This window comes from Budorcas taxicolor, chromosome 6 (genome assembly GCF_023091745.1).
Source record: "Budorcas taxicolor isolate Tak-1 chromosome 6, Takin1.1, whole genome shotgun sequence".
Classification (NCBI taxonomy): domain Eukaryota; kingdom Metazoa; phylum Chordata; class Mammalia; order Artiodactyla; family Bovidae; genus Budorcas; species Budorcas taxicolor.
The window spans coordinates 66,167,321-66,190,298 of record NC_068915.1 but is presented as its reverse complement, the minus strand read 5'-3'; the positions used below and the strand labels follow the sequence as shown (position 1 = coordinate 66,190,298).

General features: G+C 37.4%; 1 protein-coding gene across 1 annotated transcript in view; it reads right to left on the bottom strand.

The window, feature by feature from the left end:
- GABRB1 (gamma-aminobutyric acid type A receptor subunit beta1) overlaps positions 1-22,978 on the bottom strand; it is a 434,698-nt gene that overhangs the window by 257,278 nt on the left and 154,442 nt on the right. The window contains exon 4 of the mRNA XM_052642080.1: positions 17,426-17,646. Coding sequence (XP_052498040.1) covers positions 17,426-17,646 — 221 coding nt within the window. The remainder of the gene's footprint in view (positions 1-17,425; positions 17,647-22,978) is intronic.

Below are 22,978 nucleotides of genomic sequence, written 5' to 3'. Positions count from 1 at the left end.
GATATTTAGAAAGATATCATCATAAAGCTCAAATGAAATCTCTGAAAGATAAACCCATTTAAATGTAAACTTCCAAATGCTAAGTTGATTCAAAGAGAATTTAAAAGACAGCCAAATAACTGTTTGGAGGTTTGCCTTCTCTAGAATAGAAACAGTATGAAAATAATATGGGGCAAATGGCTACTTTTTAGAGGATAGTTGTTATTATTTTTGTCTTGTGATGTGAATACCTTATGATATTCTTATAATGACACCTTAGTCATTTTTTTAACATTAATATTATTTTATCAGAAGTATTTTTCTCCATTTGAACATATAACATCTTGATGTGTTGCTTCAATTTTAACATGATGCTTACTACATCCAAAAAATAATATTTCCAGCCAAGTAAGTCAATGAGAAAGCAGAGTATCCACAGTAGAAATTTACTTGGGAACAGTGTTTGCTGGAAGACATCTTTTCTACTAGGTCAGCAGCTCTGTGACCACAATACACCTGTATAAAAGTATGTTCCCTCTATCAGGGAGTCAGTCTCTTTCTTTGAATACAAAATTTTAAGCAGAACAAACGACTGTGACTTAACCCCTGTGCTTCCGTGCTATTGTTGTGTGTATCTGTGAAAGGAGATCCTTTTAAAACGTGTTAGCCATTCTTTGTTAGCACCTGAACTCTCAAGAAAAAATAATATAAAAGTACCTGCCCTCTACTGCATGGGTTGGAGTAGAGTGTCTGTTCAGAGCATCAGAGATGTTAATGCCAGTCTTGGGATTTCAATGCATTTTCCTTGTGGGGAAGAGATGATTTAACCATAAGGAGTGTCTCTTCTATGCTGCTGGGTGATGGATGAAGAGGCACCCAAGTAACAAGATGCCTTACTCTTTTTTTCCTCTCCTTTTTAATGATCTTGAAACTTTTTGTTATGACAGCACTTAGTACAGTGATTTCTCAACAGTATTTGGAGAGTGAACTATTAAACAAATGCATAGGTTAACTGACTAGTTAATGGATAAAGCGCATCTCTTATTTCCACTGAACAATCTTAGGATGGAAATAATGAACCAGCTAATGATAATAACAATACTTATTTGTTGAATTTTTACTAACGTTCCAGGCTATATACTGTTTTACATGCATTTTCACCTTTAATTTTCTGGAAAGCCCGATGAAATAGCTGCTATTTTCAGTTTCCACATTTCAAAGCAGAAAGCTGGGATTCATAAAGTTTGAGAATATTGCCAAAAGCTGATCACCTACCTTGCAGCAGGGCCAGGTTAAACCTTTCTGTGTCTTCTGCTGAGGGTTTGCTTGTAATTACTGCTGAATGCTGCCCCCCAGTTCTTAAAAGTAGGCACATAGCAATAAGCAGGGGCATGGTCCCCTGCAGAGGCCCAGATAACTTAATTAGAATTACCTTCTACTTCATTTGCCATACCAGTTGTGGTATTCTATTGTAATTTCAGAGGAAGCCACATTACTACCACCGGTGCCTATGATTTTGTTCCTGAAGTGCTGCTAGAACAATAAGGAGCTTCAACTCTGCTTGTACAACATTTCGAATAGAAAGAAAATACAGAATATACAACAGGGGGGAACATGTTTTGCTGTGTTCAAGGTGTTCATCAGTGGCTCTGGCTTATAGAGGAGGATTGAGATCTCCTTAAATTCCAAACCTGAAATGGAATTCATAATCTTCCCTTGGTGGATGGATCCCAAAGTCCTAGCAGATGCACCGTGATTCAGAGTCTAGGCTTATTTGATCCCAATGTCAACTTTTGAGTCCCTTAACAGAGCTAGGGAAAGGGAAGACAACCAGGGAACTGAATCAGTGCACAGACTGGTGAGCATTCAGGTACCTCTTCCCAAATTTGTTGCAGCTCCTAAAGGTCAAAACCATTTCAGACCCTGGGGTATTCCAGAGATGACCCTGTTAGCACCATACCTACTTGACTGAATGTTAGTTGTCTATTTTCTTTAAGGCATATCATATAGGCTAATTATTTTGCTATCGTCTCCTCCTCAGACACTGAAAACAAGTAAAACATCCATTTAAGAGAAGGCAAACGACAAGAATATGGTCTATTTTCTCACAGTCATGAAGTAGTAGTAATATTTTAAATTTCTTGACAATAAAGTTGGAGATAAAATTGAACATGAAAGTGGAGCATGGAACAAAGCAACTTACACTACATTTTCTCTGTATTTATTAAACCATAAATGCTGTATACTTTCAACCATAGTGCCTACTTTTCTTAAGCTTCTTAGCAGAAACCAAATCTTTTGGCATCTCATTTGGCATGTGTATTTCCAGATAAAAGACACAAAGGAGGCTGATCTTCAAAGATTATCTTTTCCTAAAAATGGCATCCCTCATTGCCTTTTTATATGGGGTGAATAAAAGTGACTCTATATTTTCAGCACATACAGTATCCTTGGTACAGAATTATCCTGTGACACAAAAGAGAAAAGTACATAATACTGAAAATAATGAGCAATAACAGTTTCCTGCATGAAGATAACGGCTTCATTTTTCTCTGGCTCCACTAATCCAATGACTCAAAAAACTCAGAGCATAGAAAAAAATGAAATGCCTCTTCATTGTCCAGTTTGAACAAACCTAGATTCTAAAGGGCCAGGACCAGATATCACTAAAGTTAATCCAAATGATTCTATTAGAGCCATGAAAGAGTTTTCCCTTTAATCACAAAAGCAGCAGCACCTCCCAAGGAAATGGGACAAGACTGTAAAGAGATAGGTTCTTAGCCCATGGAGCAGTCCCTAAGGATAGGAATGGGCTTCCCAGGTGGTGCTAGTGGTGAAGAACCTGCGCAGGAATAGACTCCATTTACTGAGTGCTTCAGGCTTTCTTGGTAGCTCAGCTGGTAAAGAATCCACCTGCAATAGACGACCCCGGTTTGATTCCTGGGTTGGGAAGATCTCCTGGAGAAGTGATAGACTACCTACTCCAGTATTCTTGGACTTCCCTGGTGGGTCAGACGCAACGCAGGAGACCTGGGTTTGATCCCTGGGTTGGGAAGATGCCCTGGAGAAGGGAACTGCCTGGAGAATTCCGTCGACAGAGGAGCCTGGCAGGAAAAGAGTCAGACACGACTGAGCCACTTTCACTTTCATTGGGTGCTTACTATATGACAAGCCCTTTGTTATGCATTTTAAATGCATTTCTCATTTAATTATATCAGCAATCATGCCCCATTAGATAATAATTCGATTGGATATACTGTGGCATAGACAAGTTGATTGACATGTCCAAGGTTGAATAGTGAGGAGAAGTACATGGTTTTATCCACGGACTGCATGTCTCCAGCACCCATGCTTTTAATCTCTATGAATAATGCTTCCCTTAGTTCTATAGCAATGTGGAGTTATAATACACCTAGTAATCCACTTAATCAATCTCACATTCAGGGTGGAACCCCATTTGTAGTATCTTTGACATGTATTTATACTCTATTTTAGCTCTGTATTTTAGCTCTGTCTAAACATTTTTAGTAATGGAGACACTAGTGTGAGAGAAGGGAAAGAGAAAAACAAAACAGACACACACACACACAAACACTGTTTGTCACCTTACATACTCATTCTCACAAAAATCTGAAAGATATACCATCACAGACATTTTATAAATGAGGAAGTTGAGAGATTCAAAGAGGTTGGGTAAGTGGTCCTAAGGCATGTAGTCAGTAAGTGGTGAGGCTTGTTCTTCTGGTTCTAAAGCTCAAGGTCTTTTCCTTCCACTAGCCTACCTACTTCTGAAGAAATACTAGTAACATGGCATTAATTCCATTTTTGAATATAAGATAAATGCTTATAGTGAACTTTTTCCACATAGGCTCACAAGGTAGGCAGATAGAACTGAGATGTTCCTTGAAACTTTCACATGTTGGCCATTGATCTTCTGTTGGAAGCAATACATGGTAAATTTAAGCTTTCCTTGAAATAGCAGATTTTCAAATACTTCAGGTGTGTTATCATATTTCTTCCTTATCTAGGCTTATTTTCAGCATGGGTGAAACGAGTTTCCTCCCTAGTTCCTCTATGTTTTCCTCCTGTTTTTTTCAAATATTATTGAAAACCGTAGTTTCTGTGTTTTTGCATTTTTAAACACAAGTGACTATATTAGCATTTCATCTATAGCTTTAAAGATAAAAAGATCTAAAAGTGATAATTTTCAAAGCATATTTAAACCTCATCATCTGCATATTGACAGAGTACCAAAGCCTTTGCCATCCTAGTTCTGTGTCTCTGGATTGACAATGTTGTTCTCAAAATGAATTATTGAGGACTGGAAAAAATAGTCTAGATGAGACCTGACCTTGTGCTGAACCCTGCATTTCTGTTAGAACAGTGCTATTTCTAGTAGTTATCTTATCTGATTGGATAGAAGTAAGGCAGAAGTTGAATAGTTCTATCTGGTTCTGGTCATATTACATCATGTGAACTGAAAAATGAGTATGAAAGTGTGCAAGTGAAAGTTGCTCAGTCGTGTCTGACTCTTTGCAACCCCACGGACTGTACAGTCCATGGAATTCTCCAGGCCAGAATACTGGAGTGGGTAACTTATCCCTTCTCCAGGGGATCTTCCCAACCCAGGGATCGAACCCTGGTCTCCTGCACTGCAGGCAGATTCTTTACCAGCTGAGCCACCAAGGAAGCCCAAGAATACTGGAGTGGGTAGCTTTTCCCTTCTCCAGGGGATCTTCCCAAACCAGGAATTGAACCGGGGTCTCCTGCATTGCAAGCAGATTCTTTACCACCTGAACTACTGGGGAAGCAAAGAATAAGTATAATAAATATAGTTAAGTTTAGACTCTTAAACTGATCCTATTGAGATAGTTAGGGAGTTTGTGATTGACATGTTCACACTGCTATATTTAAAATGGGTAACCAACAAGGTCCTAGTGTATAGCACAGGGAACTCTACTCAGTGTTATGTGGCAGCCTGGATAGAAGAGTTTGGGAGTGAATGACTACATGTACATATATGGCTGAGTTCCTTTGCTGTCCACATGAAATTGGCATAATATTGTTAATCGGCTACGTGTGTGCACATAAGTCGCTTCAGTCATGTCCAGCTCTTTGCAATCCTATTGACTATAGCCCACCAGGCTCTTCTGTCCATGGGATTCTCCAGGCAAGAATATTGGAGTGGGTTGCCATGCCCTCCTCGAGGATCTTCCCAACCCAGGGATCAAACCCAAGTCTCCTACATCTCCTGCACTGGCAGGTGTGTTCCTTACCACTGCAATACAAAATTAAAAGTTGAAAAAAATTGATCTTATTGATGAAATATAATATTATTTGACTTGTGTACTTCCTTAGCTAAAAACACTTTTCAGTTCTCATTTGGAATATAGTTGCTGCTGCTGTTAAGTCGCTTCAGCAGTGTCTGACTCTGCACGACCCCAGAGACAGCAGCCCACCAGGCTCCCCCATTCCTGGAATTCTCCAGGCAAGAACACTGGAGTGGGTTGCCATTTCCTTCTCCGATGCAGGAAAGTGAAAAGTGAAAGTGAAGTCGCTCAGTCGTGTCCGACTCTTAGCAAACCCATGGACTGCAGCCTACCAGGCTCCTCCATCCATGGGATTTTCCAGACAAGAGTACTGGAGTGGTTTGCCATTTCCTTCTCCATGGAATATAGCTACTTATAGCTATTTGATGAAATACAACAAAAATTAGTTATGTGTGTGTATCACCCAGCTTTGACCAACAATATTATTCATAAGTTTATTTCTTACTCTTATTATTTCTAATAATCATCTTCAAGGTAATGCTTTGCTACTACTTTTAGCCTTTCCCTTCTCCAGGGCATCTTCCCAACCCAGGCATCGAACACAGGTTTCCCACATTGCAGGTGGATTCTTTACCAGCTGAGCCACAAGGGAAGCCCCACTTTCACTTATTTCCCACTCTTATTTATTTCTAATAGTCACCTTCAAGGTCATGATTTGCTACTACTTTAAATTTAGACAGGGTTCAAATTAAATTCCTAAAGAGAAGTTGTGAAAATACTTTGAATATTTTCTTAGAATGGACTAACCATATAGCTTTCTAAAAGAAATATTCTGGAGAGAAAACATCCATGCACATACTTATTGGCTGGCAATAAGAGAATAAATATCACCATAATATTGTATATATTCCTCATATCTCAACATGCTTTACACTCACTCTTATAGAGATGCCCTCTACATATAAGGTACAGCAGAATCTTAAGCGTTAGAATTAACCTTTTTCATGTAAAGATTTCATTTTCATACTGTTTCTATTTTCATATAAGGGGTAAGCTTTCTCCTTAAAATTTAGCAAACCTGACTATATAAAAACCATAGTTAGGGAGATATATTGTTAAGAGCAAGATTGAGGTTTAAAAATTAATAAGTAAAATGGTAAGTGTACCATTTGCTCTAATGTCGTTTAATTCATGTCCAACTCTTTTGTGACCTCATGGACTGTAGCCCGCTAGGCTCTTCTGTCCATGGGATTTCACAGGCAATAATACTGGAGTAGATTGCCATTTCCTTCTCCAGGGGATCTTCCTGATCCAGGGATGGAACCCGTGTCTCCTGCATTGGCAGTCAGATTCTTTACCACCGAGCCACCTCAGTATATGCTAACTGTTGTATACACTTTGGGAAAAGAAATATAAAAAAAGGACTATTTAAAAAAATATTACACAGCTTGGGGGGAGATGAGATTAACACATGTGAAACAATAGATAATTGGAGAGGACATTTCATAACTGCTATATTGAAAGAGGTTCCAAGATCTGTATAACTATGGAGAAGGACACCTATGAGGGTTAAAGTACCGAAGATTTTAAGAAAAAAAGTGATCTCTCAATTGGGTCTTGGACTATGAGCAATATACAGTTAAAAATAAAGGGAAACACTTTTCGTTGTTGAATTAAAAAGAAGGGGAACAACTGACCAGAGGCTAGGAAATAAGAATCAGTCTAATAATTAGGGAAAGTGAAATGAAAACCATACTGCAGTGTAAAGCTTCATGCTTGGGCAAGATCTTAAATGAGGCTGTGTGGCAAGGGTAATCTAATTGTAAAGTGTCATGAATATCTGGAAAGAAGCTTTGGTGTGGTGGGTAATTGGAAGTCAATAAGTTCCTGAGCAGGAGAGAGGTGTTACACAATGGTGCTTTATTTACAAAAAAAATCTGCTAGTGGGCTGCAGGATAGAATTAAGAGAAGAGAATAGAAGAAGCCAGGTAGAAAATTCCAAAGTAAATGAAGTGTGATTATCAAAGTCTAATATTCCACCATTCTTGGAAATGGTGTCATTGGTAACATTATAGCAAAGATCTAAAGTTCATGATGTATTTCTAAGATACTGGGTTTACTTGCCTTTTTTGTCTCCCTTTCCACCCTCCCACCTACCCTTCTTATCATCTTTCCTTTCTTCCTTCTCCTTTCCTTCATTCTTTCTTTCATTTTTTCTTCTTTCCTGAGCATATACATTTAACATTATTCCACATTAATCTTGACTCAATCAAGATTAAGAATTTGAGGAGATGTAGTTCTTTTTTAGATAATTTATGGTCACTGTTTTTACTTAATCTTTTACATCAATTTAATGATGGAGGTTTAATCATAATGGCATATCCACAGGTCACATGACCACAAAATAGTATCAGTAGTGTATAATTATTTAAATTGCTCATTTAGTATTTGAATTAGTCATAATACCATATTTATTAAAAAGGAGACCCTAACAAAAATCATTAAATCATAAAGTTTTTCATATATAAGTGAATAAAGAGTATTAAAAATAAAAACTTTGAGAGGCAAAAATAACAGCCTATTCACTGGAGAACATTTTAAGTAGCTTTCTCTGTACTCCACTGATGAAATTCTAAAATATAAGTCAACCACATCGTGAGGGGAATAAAAATACTGTCTTCCTTCGTGGGAATTATAGAGTCTGCAGGCATTCCTTCTAATAAAGTGAGCTACCTGTTCTTTATGCATGCCCTGCTTTTTCTCTCTTCCATTTGAAGTAACTCGTTTCTTTCTCTTAACAGAACGCATTTGTCAATATCAACCAGTCCTCCTCTGCAAACACTGCATCAGCCCACATATTTATTCCCTGAAGTCGACTCAACAATATTTTTTCCCAGCCTATCTCACAATCAGCCCTGTAAGATCTACCCAGGAGTCTAAAATGTAATCATAACTGTCTCTACACGGAAATTCTATAAGAAAGAGATTTTTTTTCAGGGTGTACGATCAATATAGAAAGTTAATATAAAACATTTAGGACCCCTCAACTGCTTTAAAAATCAATAGTAGTGAGTTGTTGTTTTTTAATCTATATTATCAAGATAATTGCTTCTAATTTTCACTTGGCTTTATCATGAAAAACAAGGCAGGAAGAGATGATCCCGCAAGGAATAGTCAGAAACCCTGTTTTTCTTTTATATTCATTAAGCGTAGCCATTGATTTTACTCTCATGCACAGCTCATGGTCAGGGAGTGTCAAGAACATCACAAAAATCGATTCAGAGTAGAGCCAGTAAGCAAATACAGCAATGGAGTTCCCAAAATCCCCATCAGGCCACAAGTTTTCGGTAAACATTTGATTCATTTCTGAAACCTGAAGCTTAAGAAGCATCTCTTTGGAGTTTGGAGTCATTGATATGTATGAGAGAACCCGACAAAGCTGTGTACATTTCATAAAGTGCACACATTTGGCAGAACTATTTCCATTTATGCTGTGTACCCCTTCTAATAATTTCCGTTTCTATGATGGTAAGCAGCAAAAGCATCTTCTATGGACAACTGTCTTCCTAGAAATGATCTTCAGGAAAAAATGCTAAATACAGGACAGTAACAATTGATATTTCTGTTTAGAAGCTACTATAAATACTATTAGCTATTCACAGATGGTAAATAGCAATGCTGTTTACCTGCGATGCAGGAGACCTGGGTTGGGAAGACCCTCTGGTGAAGGGAATGGCTACCCACTCCAGTATTCTTGTCTTGAAAATTCCATGGGCAGAAGAGCCTGGTGGGCTACAGTGTATGGGGTTGCAAAGAGTCGGACATAAGTGAGCAACTTTCACTTTCATACATATATAGATATAATTACAATTAGCAGGACAACATAAATAATCATGTTATTACCTTAAGAATCAATGTGTTCAATGAAGAAAAAAGAAACAAAAAATCAAAGAGGCTGAATAAAAGCCCTGAAATTCTAAATTTGAATTAGAAACATCAATATGAGCTCCTGATGTATTTTGTCCTCTTCTGGAACACAGAATTATCAATACAAACCAGTGTGCTAGAAGGCAAGGAAGCTATCAACGACTATTGAGGTCATGCTCAAAGAATGCAGGTGCCAACTCAAAGGGGCTTCTGCCGGCCAAAGGTAAGACAAACAGGATCAAAAATAACAATAGCTGCAGTGGACTGATACAGACATACTTGTTATTACCAGTGACTTCATAATGATAAACACACAAACAACAAAATGCCACACCTAGTGGTCATGTGTGGGGAGTTGTAGAGAAACAACTTGTTTTGAAAACTGCTAAATAAAGGGAGCCATCAAGCATTGATTTTACCTTCACTGAACCAACTTGGCCTCCAGACAGTCAAACAGTTGGTGAGAGGAAGTTCTTTAGAGAATAATCTAGTTAATAAATAAGGAAAGAGTGGTAGAATATAGTCATTATGTAAGCTCTAAATAGGTTTGGGCAAAGATTATTAGTGGCTGCTAAAACTGTTACTGTTACGGGCTGCATTGTGTCCCCCTAATTTCATATGTTGAAGCCCTAATTCCCAGTACCTCAGAATGTGACCTTATTTGGAGATAAGGTCTTTACGGAAGTAGTCAAATTAAAGTAGATCACTAAGGTAAGCCCTAATCCAATATGACTGGTGTCCTTATATAAAAAGGGACATGATGGCACCAGAAGGAAGTGACATAGGCTGAAGTTGGTCACTGTATGCCAAGGAGAGGGACCTGGAGTAGATCCATCTCTCACAGCCCTTGATAGGAATCAACACTTCTGATTCCAAAACTTTGAGACAATAAATTTCTAAGTCACTCATTTCATTACAGCAGCCCTAGCAAACAAATGCTGTTATATAAAATTAATAGAAGTTTGATAATGGATACTGCAGGTTGTCATTGCCTAAATCAGCATATCAAAGTTCATTCACATCATAAAAACAGAGATAGGCAGGCATTTTGTGTCTTCTGATAAAAGTACATAATACACCTGGCTTATGAAGCAGTCTCACCAAAGCACAACAAAATAACTAATCTGGATCTGATTAAGCCTCATATATGGGGCATAAAAGAACACATGTACAACAAGCGAAAACAATCACAAAAAACAGCACACATCTTTAAGAAAAAAACTTTCTAGGGAGAAAATAAAGGAATAGGAAACATTTAGAGCAAAAGAAAATTTAGAAAAATTTACCAGCCAAATGCAAGGTGTGTACATATTTGGACCTGCTTTAAAAAAGTTAATAACAAATTATGAGGCAGGAAAAATTAGGTTCACTCTCTTACTGTTGACATCTGTAAAGTTAAAATAACAATAGTACAAAGTTCATAGTGTTATGGTAAAAATTAAATATGAAAATATGGGTAGAGCACTTGGCACAGTGCTTGATGTATAGGATAATTTCAATTATATACTTGAGTATTCTTCGAATTCCTGATACAGTTGTTATCAGTATTAGTTAGAATGATGTGCCATGCACATCCTACTCTGTATGTGCTTACAGCGGGTGCACACAAGCCCACATACACTCTGCAACATATGGAGTCTCAGTGTGAGCCTACACTGAGCTGGAAGACTTTAAACTACCCCTTCCATTCCTCATTCTCATGTAGCCCTTGAAAGGTCACCTTTGATAGGAGATGCAGGAAAATAACATTGTGGAAGTCTGAAAGAAAAGCCAAGGCAAGGGTTAGGAGAGGGAGGCAAAGAGCATTTTAAGGCAGTTAAATACTCCACTAAACGTCTTCTGAGAATTAGGTTGTTCCATGCCTTCTATCTTTGAGGAAAGATAAACACAATCTTTTAGCACCCACAGGGCAAGGCCTCAGAGACAATCTGTGCTTTTCAGTCAGCTGGATCATGTTTGGACAAGAGGCAGAACACATCTGGTCATTAATAGTGATAATGGCCCTTTGGTTAAAAGCCATCATTTTGACATAGGAAATGTTGCAGCTGACCACTATCATGAGCTAGGTTACTGCATCTTACAAATTTTCATTTCAATTTTTCAAACATTATTTGGTTTGAGAAAGAGGATACAAAGGTGAAAGAAATACAGTTTGCATTTTCAACAAATATACAATCTTGTTTGCATCACAGGAAAATAAGACATGGGAAGATAATACATCCTAAGAGAGTTATAAATCTCATGGGCATTTAGTAGATTAAAGTGAAATAAGGTATCAGATGAGAACAAGTTTTTATGTGGTTGAGAATACTGTAAAAATCCTCATGAAAAAAAAAATAGGGTTTGAGAGAGGCTTCTAAGGAAAGAAGAGAGATGGAGTACGGGAAGCTATATGGGAATAAAGATGAGGACATTTCAGCAGGGCTGGAGGGTTGTCCCATGAAATACAGGATGCCCAGTTAAATGTGAATTTCAAGTCAAGAACTAATAGTTTTAGTATAAAATGATCTATAAAAAATTTGGGATCTACTTGAATTTGAAATGCACTAGATGTGTTTAGAGAAATAGTTGTTTTATAAAAGTTTAGGCTTCATAAAGAAAGGAAATGTTTGAAAGACATTTTGGTCATATGCAGAAGCAGAGGGTCTCAGCTTCCGGACAGGAGAATGAAAACTTAATTTTATGGGGACTGCAGAGATATTTTGGTTTGTTTTTATCTTTTTTTAATGTGGGATTGATATGATCTGACATGCATGGTAAGAAGAATATGATGAAAATGATGAGAACAAGTAAAATTAAAATAGGAAATTGGCCAGGAAGTAACAGAGGGTTGAGCTGTTAACTGAGGTGATGGAAGTGGTTTGGACATGGCAATGGTCTAGATAGAGAGGAAGCATCAGACTGGATCTTGGGACAAAAGAGGTCGAGAGTCAAAGATGCCTACACGTCTCTGTCTATTGACTATGAGGCTGATGTCTTTTATTAGTAGTTGTGTAAGGAGGAAAAGCTGATTTGAGGGAAAACAGATAATGCAAAATAGGGGTCATGTCAGTAATAACTGTCAGGGCAAGCCTCCACATACAGATGCTCGGCAAACAAAAATATTTTTCTAATCTCAATGATTTCATATTTAAGGTATTTAAGCTGTTAAATTCAACGAGTTGCTCAAAATTCAAGGAACCCCTCTAGTTCACAACCAGGGAGGAAAAACATTGATAGAACAGCAAAAAGACAGAAGAACAAGAATAATGAAAAAAATTGTTCTTGGAAATTCCGAACTCAGGGTCAATCAATACTCTTAAAATCATCCAGAGAGGTCAAGACTATAGACTGAGAACCAGCAATAGTTCTGGTAATTTTTGACATGTTTTAGGAATGGAACACGGGTGGGAGCCATGCCTTTGAAGAGTACAGAATAGGTGGATGGTGAGGAAATAGAGGAAACCAAAGCTATTCAAGGAGTCATGCTTGAAGACAAAAGAGAAGTGAAGGTGCCAGCAGGGGAAGATTTAATAAAGAAGAGAGCAAAATCTGAAGAGCGTCCAACAAGAAGATTAAATGCGGATGTGGAGAGAGAAGCCTTAGAAAGAAGAGAGAAACTTCCTCAGAGTTAAATGAAAGAAAGGGAGAACAGACAGAATTTTAAGGATTTGATGTGTGATATTGAGGCAGCTGATATTTTGTATCCACTTTGAGTAAGAAAGGAAGTGACATTATATGCCTTGAGAGGAGCAGGGTGGAGAGCTCATGGCTCATGGACAAATCCCACTGCCTGCCATATCTTACAGCACATCACAGACCTCCATCCTTTATATGTATTCCTGGCAAAGTGGAAGAGGAAGTAATAATGATTGCAGGGTTATTTTTTGGTGTGACACATTTTGTTGCAGCAAGGGAAATCTGAGCTTAAGAAGCACAACAGAATGTAGTTTTTTTCTCTGTGCTGAATGCCTGTTGCACAGTAGCAGCAGACCTCTTCAGACACCACTCTCTTATTTTAGAGGTTTTACAGAACTGTGTGCCGTCTCTGGTGTGTACAATATGATTTGACATAGTTCACAAAAATAGCAAACAGCTAACTCTATTCTTGTGTCCTTTATATAAACTAAGTTATAGCATCTCACGTTGAGTTTGAATATAGCAAAATGTGGAATCCATTTAATGATATGGTCTTATGACTTTGGATTTCCTGATTAAAGGGCCTTTCAGGTACATTCAGAAAATCCCATTGACACCATAATTGCTTAAAAAAAAAAACCCAGTGATACATGGTCTCAATTCATGATGACTATAGCTGGACTTATGGATAAGGCAAGAAGTTTCAATCTCCTGATTCTTTGTCTAGAATCGGTATGGTCATAACTATGTCAATACCTATGTTATACTATAAGGATTTTCTGGTGCATCATGGGCTTAGGAAGTGACAATGGCAATTATTCCTGAAAAGGCAACTACAAAGAAAAAAGTGAAGATTGTCCTGTCTAAGCCTAGGAAATGTTATATCAGTGGATTGAAAATGAATAAGCCATGCTATAGAATCATAGAAGCAATGAAATTGAGATTTGAAAGAGAATTTAGGAATGATTTTGTCCAATCCCTGTCTCTTTAAGGCTGAGTAATCTGAAACTCATAGAGGAAATAGCTTATTGAAGAGTACAAACTAGTCAGGCCACATGTGTCTTTGACTCAAAGTCCCAGGTGTCTCCACTCTGCCACAATGACAAATTTCTACCCAGTTTCTGGATAATTAATCCCAGGGACAAAATAATAGGTATACTGTTACGTATTAGGCACTCAGTGAATGCTTTCTTAATTGAACAACTGTATCTCTGTCTCTGACACATGCAGGAGTTAGAGAAACACCCTTACTATACAGCTTTTCCACTAAGGCTTATAACATAGTAAGGCTATATCAGGCACAATAACTTTAACGAAATATGGCTTAGTATTTACATGTATTAACAGCCCACTCCAGTACTCTTGCCTAGAAAATCCCACGGCAGAGGAGCCTGGTAGGCTGCAGTCCATGGGGTCGCTAAGAGTCGGACACGACTGAGCGACTTCACTTTTCACTTTCACGCATTGGAGAAGGAAATGGTAACCCACTCCAGTATTCTTGCCTGGAGAATCTCAGGGACGGGGAAGCCTGGTGGGCTGCTGTCGATGGGGTCGCACGGAGTCAGACACAACTGAAGCGACTTAACAGCAGCAACAGTAACAGCAGCAACATATTCATTATTTCATAAAAGCTTCCCAATAATGAATCAGATGTTATTAGCCCATTGTTGCACCTGATAAAACTAAGTAAGGGTCAGTTTATAACTTAAGGTCAAGCAGTCAGAGAATGAACCCAGCTTTGATCCTCTGACTCCAGATGGCCATGCTGTCTTTGTTATACCTGATGGTTTCTCCAGGACATTTATAATCTCTAGGGAAAAGAAAACCTAATCTGTGAGGGAAAAGATAGAAAGACAGAGGAGGGGAAAAATATTAGAACTAATGTGAGGCTTTTACGGAGAAAACTGATGCCAGAAAGAGATCGGAGATCAGGTAACAGATGAAGGATTTGTGTTTTCTTTGAGAGATCTGTTGTCAGGCTCCTAGCTACAAAGTCATGGGTTGGCTCCAAAGAGGAGAAAGCAATGCTATGTAACTTGGAAGAAGGGATTGACTTTAAGTGTATCTGAAAGACAGTGGGGTGAGAAAAGCACACCGTTCTTATGGGAATCAAGATCTGGACTTTAATCCTAATTCTATCATTTGTTGTCCCTTAGATCAGGCCCTTTCCCCTTCTGGGCCTCAGTTATCTTAATTTAAAATGAGGTTCAAATATTCAACTTCATTGTTCTCAACTATTTTTCTTCTTTTGCAGCATTGCCATTGGTAGAGACTGCCAATAATTTAGAAAAAATTTGAAATTGCCACCCACATTCTTACTTGCAAAACATCTAGTTGCTTCAAAAACAAAAAACAAAAAACCAACTTTTTATATACAGTTGAAAAATCACATACAGTGAATATACACATTGCGGCCCATCAGCCTACTAAATTGGGTCATGGGTTAAATAATTATTCTCCCAGAAAATTTTATAAGGATAATTCATCACTTTGTATGTTAGTTATATAGAATGGAAGCTACATAGGTAATAGAAAAATCACACCTGATTTCCATTGTATGACCATCACTAATGACTACCACTGTGCTCTTGCATTAGTAGATTTTATCTGTAATAATATCAATACACTCAAGAGACTTCGTTTATTTCATCATTTTTTCTGAGAAGACTTTAGGTCAGAGATTTTCAACTGGAGTTGACAGAAGAATTGATGCTTTTGAACTGTGGTGTTGGAGAAGACTCTTGAGAGTCCCTTGGACTGCAAGGAGATCCAACCAGTCCATTCTGAAGGAGATCAGCCCTGGGATTTCTTTGGAAGGAATGATGCTAAAGCTGAAACTCCAGTACTTTGGCCACCTCATGAGAAGAGTTGACTCATTGAAAAAGACTCTGATGCTGGGAGGGATTAGGGGCAGGAGAAGAAGGGGACGACCGAGGATGAGATGGCTGGATGGCATCATTGACTCGATGGACGCGAGTCTGAGTGAACTCTGGGAGTTGGTGATGGACAGGGAGGCCTGGCGTGCTGCGATTCATGGGGTCGCAAAGAGTCGGACACGACTGAGCGACTGAACTGAACTGAACTGAACTGAGTACTGAAAGGGTGAGAAAATTCCAAAGATCATTTTGCCAAGATCAATTGATACTATGTCACTGTGCAAAGGAGGACCAAAGCTATCAACTAAATAACCAACCATTAGGTTAAATTGAAAAGTTTTATCACAGATGCATTCTATTCACTTGCATGTTTTCAGATATCAGATACTCGTTAATTATACACTTTTGGCCCTTAAGTACAGTTTTACCTTGGCATTGATGCTATATAAAAGGATTTTAGGGGAATTATGACCACTCTGAAACAATAGGAGAATTTCATCAGCTTCTCAAAAGGATCACAAAAGGTGACAACAAAGATTAAAGAACCAGCACACTTCATATCCTACAATAATAAGTTACAATTCAGATATTTTCTGGTAAAACTGGAAGCTGATTTGAATTGTAGCCTAAAAATTTTAGTAAACTTTTAATTACATGAAGGTTACTAATAGACCTCTATCAGTGTACAAGACCTCTTTTATACTTGATTCTTAAAAAAATAAACACAGTGTGATGAAAAATATTGCTGAGAAAAAGATAAATAAATAAAGAAACATTCATGGATTAAAAAGCTTCATAACTTTAAATCAATTCTCTCTGCACTGATGTAGAGATTCAATACAATCTCAATTATAATCCCAGCAGACTTTTTTGGATAGAAATCGAGAAGTTGATCCTAGAAGTTATATAGTGAGATGCGAAGGTATTAGCATTTCCAAAACAATCTTAAACAGTCAGTATAAAATTGAAAGACTTATGTGACTTCATGACTTACCTTATAGATATTGTAATTAAATGATGTGATATGGTAATTAAATAGTGTGATACTGTCTAAGGATGGACATAGAGAACAAAGGAACAGAATAGGACCTAAAAATAGACCCCACTCATCCAGCCAAAGGTACCAACACAATCTAATGCGAAAAGCAAAGACTTTTCAATAAATAGGGCTAGAATAACTGGATAGCCATATGGAAAAGAAATGAACTTCAACCCCTACCTCATAAGAAACAGAATAATTAACTTAAAGTGGATCATATATATGAAAAAAAAGTGGAAACACATAAATTTAAGGGAATGAAATCACTCTGAATTTTCTCAGAGTCACCAACAAAATATTTTCCAATTTCTTCAGAATATTGTTTCCAAATTCATAATAATTTCATAATCAAGTAGCTACACAGAATACCCAGAAAACATTCAGTCTGGGTAGACCTGAGATAATCAAGCAATTGCCTAAAGAAGATGTAACCAAGAATAAACTAGATGTGAAATCTATCTAACAAAAACATATTCCTATTACTATGTTTATTATTTAAAGATAAGAACAAATCATTTACTTTTGATGGACAAAGTTGTCTAGCTTTAGCTCAAATAGTTCTAAAGAGATTTTTCTGAACTTTAATATAATTTTATTATCAAGATTAGAGAGTCTACATATTTACCTACTTGCCTTTCTCCCTTCAGCACATTTCCAAAAGTAAAAGTTAACGACATGCACAACAGCAATAAAATATGAAACACAAAGCTTTTTACCGGAGTCCGTAGAGAACTGTTCCATCAGGATGCAGGCGGATCATGCGATTTTTCACTGTAACCCCATGCACAAAGGATTTCTTGTCATTCAGAAAGTAGGTGTCTGGTACCCAGAGTTGATCAGCCACCCTGTTGTCTAGTGTGAGGTTTAGTGGGATTCCAGAATAAGAAAGCCTTTTGTCTTTCCAAGACTGCTGGAAATACATGGTGAGAGTATAATCCTGTAAAAGAAAGGAAACCAAAAAAAAAAAAGAATTTTACCATCATCATCATCATCATTTTCTTCAGTTCATCTAAAAGCCTTTTTGTTAAGAACCTGATGGTATGTGGTACTGTGGATGCCCAGAGACTCAACATTCTTCAGGCCTGCTATGAGGTTACATTTGAATATGCTGTGAGTTGCACCTCCAAGTATCAGGCAACCAACAGGTTAGAAGTGCTAGAGCATGCAGAAGCATTTGTACCAATATAGAGTAAATCCATTTAATTGAATTTTAACATTTGAAGTTAAGGTCATGAAATCACAGGGAAGGCTATTAAGGGAAGTTGTACTTAGAGATTTATGTTCACAAATATCTACCCCTGGATGTTGTATTTCTAGTACTGTTTTGAAGGAGTATGTTTGTTAAATAATAACCAAAAATGGGTGCATTTATAAGGAAAAGATGTGCTCTAAACTGCAAATACCTTCTGAATGAATAGTGTTGTTTGCCTTATAAAGGTTATCAGTTTCCATTATCTGGATTTTTATAGCAAATTATGACTTGTCTATCAATCGTAAAAAGTAGTTTATGTAGAACATGTGGATGGAGATACTCATTTGGCCTGAGAACGCACATGAGCGGTGTGTGTGCTTGCTCAGTTGCTTCAGTCTTGTCTGACTCTTTGCCACCCTAAGGACTATAGCCCATCAGGCTCCTCTGTCCATGGGATTCTCCAAGCAAGAATACTGGAGTGGGTTGCCATTCTCTTCTCCAGGGGACATTCCCAACCCCGGGGATGGAACCCAGGTCCACTGCATTGCAGGCAGACTCTTTACCATCTGAGCCACCAGGCAAATTGTCCATTAAAAGAATATGAGGTCACAATAACATCATAAAGGCTTAAGTTGTGGGTCCCAATATCATTAAAAAAGATGGTTCACTTTTTCTTTTAAAGGACATTTATCTGTCAATAGCTTTAGCTGAATGCATTAGCAACAATTAAGAAAACACAATATAACTCCTGCACAACTCTGTATACTGCCATTGTTTTATATATATATATATATATATATATATATATATATATATATATATACACACACACACACACACACATATATATACACATACAACTCTTTGAGAAACCAGCTGAGCCACAGGGGAAGCCCATGAAATTAAAAGACGCTTGCTCCTTGGAAGAAAAGCTATGACCAACCTAGACAGCATATTAAAAAGCAGAGACATTAGTTTACTGACAAATGTCCATCTAGTCAAAGCTATGGTTTTTCCAGTAGTCATGTATGGATGTGAGAGTTGGACTCTAAAGAAAGCTGAGTGCCGAAGAATTGATACTTTTGAACTGTGATGTTGGAGAAGACTCTTGAGAGTCCCTTGGACTGCAAGAAGATCCAACCAGTTGATCCTAAAGGAAATCAGTCCTGAATATTCACTGGAAGGACTGATGCAGAAGCTGAAACTCCAATACACTGGCCACCTGATGTGATGAAATGACTCACTGGAAAAGACTCTGATGCTGGGAAAGACTGAAGGCAGGAGAAGAAGGGGATGACAGAGGATGAGATGGTTGGATGGCATCACCAACACAATGGACATGAGTTTGAGTAGGCTCCGGGAGTTGGTGATGGACAGGGAAGCCTGGCATGCTGCAGTCCATGGCGTCGCAGAGTTGGACACGACTGAGTGACTGAACTGATTTGAGAAACATTAACTCTGCTCAGGCTTTCCAGGTAACTCGGACAGTAAAGCATCTGCCTGCAATGTGGGAGACCTGGGTTTGATCCCCAGGTTGGGAAGATCCCTGGAGAAGGAAATGGCAATCCACTCCAGTACTATGGAAAATTCCATGGATGGAGGAGCCTTGTAGGCTACAGTCCATGGGATCACAATGAGTCAGACACGATTGAGCGACTTCACTGGTTCACTGACTCTGCTCATGTCTTACATCTGGGTCAACTGTACTTCATCTAGATTCCTATGTGGATATTAATGCATTTGTGAAATATCCTAAATGATATTGTCTTCAATATTTATTCTGGACAATGAGTTCCAATGTCCTTTAACCACTATATTCGAGAATGTTTATATTGTTTAGTCAGAAACAAACTTACAATAATTTAATGCTTTCATGTTCAATGAGAAGGACATTTGCTCACTATTAATCATACAATATCCCTTTTATAGATCTGAAACTTCCTTCCACCCTACCTTCACTTAAAGGAGAACAGAAAAAGAGAACCTACAGGGTTATGTACACTTCTCTTCTCAATTGCTGACATTCTCATTTGCATCCTCTTCAAGTTGTAAACATCATACCTTTTTGGAGTATAATAGATTGGACAGATTCTGAGCCTTAGATTCTAAAACATCTTGATGCCAAAATCTACCACTTGTAGAGCTATGTAACCATGAGCTACTAACTTAACCCACTGTTATCTCCAATGTCTCACTTCTAAAATAAAAATAATAGCATTTTATTGGCTTATTGAAAACATTGCTTAGGAAAATTAGGGTGCAGGTATTTTAGAAACTAGCATGCTAAACAAATATATTATCTTCAGAATTATTCACTGCTGTTTAAAGATTAATATACTTCCAAACTACTTGTAATGTACATATTTATTTTCATAGGCACTGCCACTTTTAAAGAGATGTTTATAAAAGAACTTGTAGGCAGAAAGACCCCAGTAACCATAAAAATAAGCGCTTGTCTGTGTTGTAAGTCTTGTTGGGGTCTTGTTTGTAATTCAGACAATGTAATACAACTAATAGCTATCTCAAGATACATTATTGTAAACATTGTCACAGGCATCAGCATGACCAGCAACGGGTTACATGTTTCACTACTCATGCTGAAGACTCATTAACCTCCAGCTCTCTCAAGTGCTGCAGAGGATTTCCTCACAATAAGACTATGAGGAAAAATCCTTATACTACATTCTCTTCATTAAAAGGAGTTTTAATGTGTGATGAGGAAAAACTTATTGTAAAGTACAAATGATTATAATGACATAATATTCTATTAACTAATGTTATAATTAAAATATTCTTGTGGTAAGTAAACAATGGCGAGTGGAAGGAGAAAATAACGTCAACTTGAGTGACCTCCGCATAAATTAAGTGCATGCATGTGTGTGTGTGTACTTTTCCCTTTCCCTTTCTGGAAAATCTTGTTTTCTGTAAGGAAAGAACTATACACATGTACTGAGATCTTTGCTCTATACAACTCACTCTGTTTTCAATAAATATTGACTAAACATCACACCATGTTTCCCAATTAAAGCAGTAATTTACTCTATGTGCAATGAGAAATCATTCAGTGGAAATTTATGTTGTTGTTCAGCTGCTCAGTAGTATCTGACTCTTTGTGACCCCGTGGACTGTAGTACCCAAGGCTTCCCTGTTCTTCACCATCTCCCAGTTTGCTCAAACTCATATCCATTGAGTCAAGATGCCATCCAACTATCTCATATTCTGTAGCCCCGTTATCCTCCTGCCCTCAATCTTTCCCAGCATCAGTGTCTTTTTCAATGAGTCAGCTCTTTGCATCAGGTGGCCAAAGTATTGGAGCTTCAGCTCCAGCATCAGTCCCTCCAACGAGTATTCAGAGTTGATTTCCTTTAGGATTGACTGGTTTGATCTTGCAGTCCAAGAGACACTCCAGAGTCTTCTCCTTAGCACCAGAGTTGGAAAGCATCAATTCTTCAGTGCTCAGCCTTCTTTCTGGTCCATGGATGCTAGTAGTTGACTCTAGGAAGTGGGTGATGCAGAACAAGTACCTTTTAGGACTTTTCTTCTTATGCATTTCTAGGGTTATCATCTTAATCTAGGACCTGATTCTATGATAAATGCAAATATGGACCCATGAGTTTGATAACCTTCAAAAAACTTCTTGAAACTAATGATAATTGTGATGATAATTATGCACAATGTGGAAAGACTTAAAACAGAGTAATATATCCTTCCTATGCATATTTTACCACAAGCATGATAATAATTTCCTTCTAGAAAATGCTATATGCTCTGTGGTTTCCATAGAGCTTCATATCTATTATTACATTTCATTCTCACCACCTCATGAGATAGGCAAATTCTCCCTAAGAGAATTTATGTTTACATCTCTAGGAAACTACTTACTGAATTTTAAATAAATTATTTTTTTTCTATCTGCACTTTAGTATAAATATTTACAGTCATATCTGCATATAATAAAGCCTAAATATTCTTTGGTATAGTCTATTTTTTAGATGGAAAAGAAAGGCTTAAAATTGCTGTATTTTTTTTTCTCTGATACAACAGATTTTCTACTAATTTTTCATTAGGTCAAAGTGTAAGCACTCCAGGGAGGATGGAAATTTTTCATAAAGAAATGAAAGGTTTTGATACTTTGGCCAAGAACTCTAAAATCATTTTTCTTTCAGGTGTATGATATCGTTCAACTACCTTTCTCAAGTGTGCAAGCTACTCCTTGACAAAAGTGTGGCATATTTAGAAACTATGGGCCATAGGAGATTCTTTGACACTGAAGCAAATTAATGGGATTAACTGGTATGAGATTCCTAATGAAATTGGTCAGGCTAATTCAGGCATGAAAGAATTTGATTCATTGAAGAAAAGCAGGATAAACAATATCAAGTCAGTAATCTCCAAAACCCATCCTTTTTAAATCTAAAAATGCTTAAAGAAATAAGAAAATATTTCTAATAAATGAAAGCAGTCCTTTTGGAGAATAAAGGTAATATTCTTTTATATACTTATTTTTATTGAAGTACAGTTGATTCACAATTTAGTTTCAGGTTTACAGCATATGATTCAAAATTTTTATAGATTATATTCCATTTAAGGTTATTACAAAATATTTGTGATATTCCCTGTGCTGCACAATATATCCTTCTATCTTATTTATTTTATACACAGAAGTTTGTACCTCTTGATCCCCTACACCTATCTTTCTTGCCCCTCCCCTCTTCTCCCTTCCTGCTGGTAACCACTAGTTTATTCTCTATATCTGTGAGTCTGTTTCTGCTTTGTTATATTCCTTTATTTTATTTTTTAGATTCCACACATAAGTGACAACATACAGCATTTGTCTTTCCAAGATATGTAATCAACTTGTGTCCATCAACAGATAAATGGATATGGATATATATATATATAATGTCACTCAGCCATAAAAAGAATGTAATTTTGCCATTTATAACATGGATGAGCCTAGAGGGTACTATGTTTAGTGAAACGAGTCAGATAGAAAAGGGGAACATTCATTTTAGCGCAGTAGTTTTGAACTCTGGATGATTTTGTTAGCCAGAGAATATTTCACAATGTCTGAAGA